This window comes from Mus caroli, chromosome 5 (genome assembly GCF_900094665.2).
Source record: "Mus caroli chromosome 5, CAROLI_EIJ_v1.1, whole genome shotgun sequence".
In the NCBI taxonomy this organism is placed as follows: domain Eukaryota; kingdom Metazoa; phylum Chordata; class Mammalia; order Rodentia; family Muridae; genus Mus; species Mus caroli.
Window position 1 is genome coordinate 114,500,060 of NC_034574.1, and position 7,116 is coordinate 114,507,175.

At 45.7% G+C, this 7,116-nt stretch overlaps 1 protein-coding gene across 4 annotated transcripts in view; it reads left to right on the top strand.

Moving 5' to 3' along the window:
- Window positions 1–7,116, top strand: part of Tmem116 (transmembrane protein 116) — a 29,522-nt gene that overhangs the window by 15,049 nt on the left and 7,357 nt on the right. For 2 of the 4 annotated variants that reach the window (XM_029477983.1, XM_021162706.2), the window contains exons 5-6: window positions 4,101–4,205; window positions 6,565–6,614. In XM_029477983.1, the coding sequence (XP_029333843.1) occupies window positions 4,101–4,205; window positions 6,565–6,614 (155 nt within the window). Of the gene's footprint in view, window positions 1–4,100; window positions 4,206–6,564; window positions 6,615–6,738; window positions 6,826–6,946; window positions 7,040–7,116 lie in introns of those variants that run through there. The other 2 variants (XM_021162707.2, XM_029477984.1) reach the window with 2 other exon arrangements.

The window sequence follows — 7,116 nt, forward strand, 5'->3', positions numbered from 1 at the left end:
TGTAGACCAGGCTGGCCTGGAACTCAGAAATCCGCCTGCCTCTGCCTCCTGAGTGCTGGGATTAAAGGCGTGCGCCACCACGCCCGGCTTTGGATGCGCCTTTCAAAAGCTCTTTCCTTTTGAGCTGGTGAAGCGGTTCAGTGCTTTAGAGCACTGGCTGCTCTTCCAGGGGACCTGGATTTAATTCCCAGCACCCACATGGTGGCTCACATCTGTCTGTAACTCCAGTTCCAGAGGATCTGACGCTCTCACAATGACACACATGCAGCAATACACCGATGCACATAAAATAAATATATAAATCTTTAAAAAGAGAGAAAGCTTTACTTCTCTTATGAAATCAGGACGAGATGTTAGCGTGCACTCTGCTGAAAGGCCTGAAGTCCAAATGCAGTTACTGTGAAAGGCTCTCCTGCCTGCCTTCCTCACATGATGGAAATTAAATTGCTGTTTGCCTGATGGAATTCTGAAGACAAAGGGTGAAGGGTTTGATGAGTCGACTCATGTAAAAGACAAAGCAGGGCAGGACGTGATCATTCTCTTTGGTAATGAAGACTGTGAACGTTAACTATAATAACCCACACTTCTGACACCGTCTTTCAGGCTGATTACAGATTTTTAAGACTTTAAAGGAAGGGTTAGTATGTCTGTCTGGTTCAGGAATCTGTTTCATGATATCCTGGCTCCCTCTACTGGCCCTGAGTGAAATTACCTATTGGGTTTTGTTTGGTTTTTAATATAGGATCTCACCCTAATACAGGTTGCAACAGAACTCAGTATGTATCCCAAGCAGGTTTTTTTTTTTTTTTTTTTTTTCACTCATAGCGATCCTCCAGCCTCAACCTCTCAAGTGCTGGGATTACAGACATAAACCACCTTACTGGCTTGCTGCTTTTTCCTTCCCCTCTCTTCATCTTCCCTCCTTTGGATGTATGTCCATGAGCAAGTGTGCATGTGTGTGATTAGCAAGTGTGCATGTGTGTGATGTGTGAGTGTGTGTGTACCTGAGATTTGAAATCAGGTCGTCTGCTTGTGGGGCACCCGCCCTTACCCACGGAGTCATCTTCTAACTCTCTTGGAATTTTTAGATTGGGTTTCATTCATGTAGCCCAACTGGCCTGGAATTTGTACTATGTAGCCATGCAGGAGGAACCTGATGTAATAAAATTGATTTGGTGCTATAAAGGATTCACTAAACAACTGCTTAGGAATATTAAGTCACACTAAGTAGAATCTGGCTCAGGCGGCCCTGCCTGTGCTGTGTCTGGAGATGAGTATAAACCCTGACTTGTTAGAGAAAACTGAACCACACGGAAATTCACAGTTGCTGAGGAAGCCTGTTAATGTTTGTTTACCAAGACTGACCTCTGATTAGGTACCAGTTCCAAAACAAGAGGAGATAACCTTAATTTACAACCAGCCATTAGGCCCCTCCCCATATCAAAGAACTTGTCTCCAATAGGCAGCTCAAGGGGTCAGCTAGAGGTCTCTGCTGTCAGTAAGTCTCTGGGGAACCCTGGGTAATGCGGTGCACACCTTTAATCCCAGCACTCGGGAGGCAGAGACAGGCAGATTTCTGAGTTCGAGGCCAGCCTGGTCTACAGAGTGAGTTCCAGGACAGCCAGGGCTACACAGAGAAACCCTGTCTCAAAACAAACAAACAAAACAAAACAAAAAACAAAAACAACAACAACAAAAACAGCGCTGGTTCTGGCACTATCCTTGTTGTTTAAACTCACATCTGCCTAAGAGGCCAGTCTTACAGTCTGCCATCTTTGTTTAAGTTGTTTAAAGTGTAACCTGTGGCCAGGACCTGGGAGAGGTTTAAAGATGGCAGTTTAGGTGGAATTATAGGCCTCAGGTCTGTATAGGATGTCAGTTTCCCCTCTAAAGCTGCTCCTCTTGTCTGCATTTGTCAGAACTAGTCATGTGCTATTACTAAAGGGGTTTCTCTTCATCAACCTCTAAGTTTATTTAGGGATTTCTTTCTGGGAAAGTGTATTAATTTTGTTATAGCCAAGGATAGCCTTGAACTCACCACCATCCTCTCTCTGCTTCCTAAGTACTGGGATCCCTGGCCACCACATGTTGAAAGTGCGTGTGCATGCACTGTTATGGTAAGGTAACTTAGGAGAACCTTTATACTGAGCTTATTAATTTACTTTGGGGGTCAATTTTTACCTTTATTTCTGTGGGTTTGAAACCAAAATGGCCTCACCCTCCTGTAGTATAGCCCCATGTTTATCCTTCCTTTAGTTGTCATCAACTCCCCTTTTCTTCTGCAGTGTAGACCCCAAAATGTACATCTCCCCAATCAATTTAGACACTGTGATTCTCCTCAGACCCTGTGGGGGTCATCCCGTTACTCTCCAGAGTGCACTGGCAGTCAGATGCTTCTCTTCCTGTCTCCCTGGCAACCGATATTTCAGTCCACATTCTGGCCCTGTAAGCCCTATCTGTAGTAATGGACCTTCTGGGTTGTTTCAGTTCTTTTTCCTATATGGGTAAAATTCTGTTTCCCAGAGTTACTTATGCTAATTACACTAATTATGTCTCTCTCTGTGTGTGTGGTGTGTAAGTCCCAAGGATTGCCAAGCTTGGTAGCAATTGGGTCTACTTATCTCGCTATCTCTCTGGCCTCTGTAGGTGCTGGGGATCTAAACTTCCCTCATGTTGGTGTGGTAAACATTTTATCCAGTGAGATGTCTCCCCACTCCAGGTTTTGCTTCTATGAGACTGAAGTGTAAATTCTGTTACCTTACCTGTAACACCAACTCATCCCCTACATGGTGTCATGCGGATTCTCTGCTAGCCTATGAATTAGCTCTTTTGTTCTTTTTAAAGATACATTGTATTTGTATTTAAAGATACATTTATTTTATGCATATATGTGTGGGCACGCACGCACACACACACACACACACACACACACGCATGAGGCTGCCTACACAGTCATGAAGAGGGTATCAGATCACCTAGAGCTGGAGTTACAGACAATAATGTGCTGCCTGATATGGGTGATGGTAACTGAGGTCCCCTGCAAAAGTGGCTTTCTAACTAAGTCATCTCTCCAGTTCCCATAAGTTCTTTTTTTTTCTAAATGTTATTACATTTATTAGAGTATTTTACCTATCTAAGCTTACATGCCATGGTGTGTGTGTGTATGTGTGGAGGTAAGGAGACAACTTGCAAGAATCATTCTCCCACTTTATAAATCCAAATCTCAGCTCTGATGTGAGGTTGTAGTGAGTGCCTTTCCCTGCTGAGTCGCTGCTCTAGTGCCTGATTTTAAAAAGATGTCTTTAAAAATCACTGCTAGGGATATATCACTCAACAGATTACTTGCTTTGCACAGATGAAGCCCTGAGTTCAGTCCTGGCACTCCATAAACTTGGAGTGGTACAAGCTTGGGAGGTGAGGCAGGAGGATCTGTGTGAAATCAAGAGGCTAGCCTGGTCTACAGAGTGAGCTCTAGAACAGCCTCAGAAAATTTCAGGGTTACGGCTCTTATAGAAAGCAGCTCTCTCAGATGATAGGCCATGAAACACCTTGTATGCATGCACTTTATTTGGGGTGAATTAAGGGCCGTGTGTGTGTGTGTGTGTGTGTGTGAGAGAGAGAGAGAGAGAGAGAAAGAGGGAGAACCTTAGTGGGAAGGGGTTCTTCTTAGGGTCACATTTCATTAGCTGAGGCCTGAGGTTCTGGGGATGCCTCATTTGTACGGAGAGGCATTCCAGGGAGTTGACCCTGTAATGTTGCCAAGGACTATGTGACATTCCTCAGGTAGAAGATTGGGGTCAGGCTCCCCAGATCAGATGGAGCAGGGGAAGCCCTGCTAAGGGAAGGGAGTCCTCCGTTTTACACCAAACTCAGGAAAGCTGTCTAGACATGGTAGGAGTGAGGAAAACAGCAACAGTAAACAAATGGAAAATCACAGTAGAAAAGGATTCCTGAGCATGGAATGGTGGGTGGGTGTGGTTCTGAACAGTCTGAGAGGTGAGGTGAGGCTGAATGGTGTGGGGATGTGGAGCTCACCTGAGATTAACAGATGAAGGAAGCCGGAATGGGACACTGACAATGGTTATGTGACTTTCATCTAGATTTTCTACCTTGCCTCACTCCTCTACACCGTCAGCTACATCTGGTGTCTGTACACGGAGCTGAGGAGGAAGAGCGGCCAGAGTGAGCGGAGCACTGTTGCCCAGGTAAAGCATCTGTGGTGCCTGGAGCTAAGAGGAGCTGCTCCCAGGTGCTCAGTGAGCGAGCACAGGGGTGAGTGTGGAAGCTGACGACATGCACTACCACACCTGACTCCCACCAAAAGTTTCCGTGTAGGCACACTGCTGACGCTACGGCCATTCCTGCTGCGCTAGAGTCAGTAAGGGGAATCTTTGGCTCTATGTCAGCCATCGGTGTTACTCATACAGGTCAGGAAGAAGACTGAGCGGGTGCTGTACTTGCTGACTCGGGTGTCAGGGTGACAGATGTCAAAGGATCATGTTCTGCTCTGCTGTGCGTGTTCAGTATATGGATGAGGGACAGCTGTTGGTTTACAGAAAGGCAGAGGGATGCTTCCATGGTAGTCAGAAGCCAGGAAGCAGCCAGAGAGCACTTGTCACTGTCCAGTATTACAGGAAGAGAGAAGACCAAGCCCACAGTGTGTTCTTTAGTGTGTGTGTGTTTCACACAGCATGCAGTCCATCTGTTCTGAGTGTGACGATCCACTTCTTGGTAAACTTGTTGAGTTGTAGTCGTCATACCCACTTCAAGGTATGTCCTTCCCCAATGAAATCTCTCATGATATTTACCATTAAGTCCTTTATATCCTCTGCTCTAGGCAGTCAAATGAATGTCCCTTTCTACAGACCTGCTTCAGGATCCTTCATGTAACAGTAATACTGTATGTGTGTGCCGTGTGCATGCAAATGTCTGTTATCATTTAGCATGGTGCTTTTATTATTTTTTTTTTCTGATACAGAGGAACATTTTCCCTGTAGGTATGACAGAGAGTACCCTATAAGAGTGTGGCACCACAACTGGTGGCAAGCAGTTTTTCCATCAGCAGCTACCTCGAGTGACCACAGAGCACTTCTAATGTGGCTACACAGTGAAGGAACTGAATGGGGGACCTCAGGCTTTGAGGCAGAATCTCTCTCCAGAGCCCTGGCTGGGGCAGGACTTGAACTTGCTCTGAAGTTTAGAATGACCTCTAACTTGCCTCTGCCTTTCCCATTCTGGACTTGGAGGCATATGCCATCACCTTTTTGTTTTATTCAGTGTTAGTTTTCATGTAAATCGCTATGTGGTTGCCTATACAACCCACAACTCCACTCCACTGCCATTTTCTTTTGCTTGCTCTAGTGTTCCACAGGCACAGGCATTCTGTAACTTAAGCTTGCATGGTTTCTGCAGTTAGGAAGGACCTGTGGCTACCTACACCTTCACATGCTTGTCTGTGTAACACTGGAGTCCTTGAAATGAAAGCGCTAGAAGGGCTGGGCATCTGCTTCCTTCCGTCTGCCTAAAAGCCCAGCAGCTCCCAGGGCATCGTTCATTCCTTCCCTCAGAGCAGTGGGGCTCAGCTGGTTGAGTGTGAAGTCCATGAACGTTTCCATTGTAATATTGAGTTCAGAGCAGTCATGCTGCTGTAAGTTGTTAAGTATCTGATGCAAGTGGGGAAGTACTCCTTTGTCTGCCTATTTGAGAGTGCTGTGGCTTTGAACCCAAGACTTTTCTATAACAAGTACATATCCCACCACACTATGTAACCCAACAAATTGTGTGTGTGTTGTATGTGTAGTGTGTGTACCTGTGCTTCAGTGTAGCACTCAGAGGTCAGCACCTGCTACTTTCCTCAGTTGCTTGCCACCTTTTTGCTCTTTGTTTTTTGAGACATTGTTTCTCATTGAACCTGGATCTTGCCATCTGGTTTGGTTAGCCCTCCAGGATCTGTCTGCCTTCCCCTGCCCTCTCCACAGTTCTGGGGCTTCTGGCATATGCTCTTGTGCCTGGTATCTTGCCTGGTGCTAGGGCTCTGAACCCAAGTTCCTGTGCTTGCTCAATGAGTGCTTTATCTATGGAGCTGTCTCCTAGGTCTGCAGATTTTTAAATGTTCTGATCTCTAAAATGCACTGATTTCTATCCAAGGGCCCCTTCGACTTCGTCATGCCAACATTGGCCTGCTAATACTTAGTACTGGCTGATTTATGCATAGCTTCATTCATCTATACCTTTCTGGGTGTAAAAGCAAAACGCAACCCTCTGATTTCGTGCATGCGTTTATTCCTTAGAGAATCTGATTCAGCACTCAGACCCTTGGTTAAATTACTTCCTGTATGTGTCTCTGTGGATTCTGTTGGTGGTGGGTGGTGGTTTGTTTTTAGCATAGCAGTATAGATAAAACACTGTCATCTCCAGTACCAGGGAGAACAGACTCTATAAAGAGCACGTTACAGAAGCAGCAAGGCTGCTGGAGATGCGTCTGTGCACTGGTGAGTGGGCAGCTGCCAGCGCTCTAAGGTCTTTGGCACAGTCCTAACATTTTTCAATCTGCTTTTTTCCCAGGTGACAGATTATGTTTGCCAAGGTGGTCACATATTGTTCCTTTTGTCAAGGTAAGGTTGTTGTTCTTCCTAGTAAGGTGGCAAGGGAACAAATGGCCTGTCATTGCCACTGTCACTCCTGTGTCTTTACAGAGCGCTGCATGATAGAAAGCAACAAACACGTGAGCAAGGAGTCCTTTCTTCCTTCCCTGGTTGGATATTAGCTCCAACCCTGTAACACCAGTCCTGTGCAGCTTTGAACCAACCTCTCCTTTGCATTTCAGTATGTGTACAGGTGTTTGTGCATGTGGGTGCACACTTGTGTGCATGCCTGCAAGCATGTGACGGCAAAACTTGGTGTCAGCTCTTTCCTTCCTCAATCTCTAGCTTATGCATTGAGGCAGTCTCTCACTGAACCCAGATCTCAGCATACCTGCTAGCTGGACCAGGTGCCGTATGCTGGGGAGTCACGTCTGTCTCCAGTGCCAGGATAACAGGCAGGCCTCACTATCTACCAGGTTTTTTTTGTTTGTTTGTTTTGGTTTGGTTTTTTTTTTTTTTTTTTTTTTTTTTT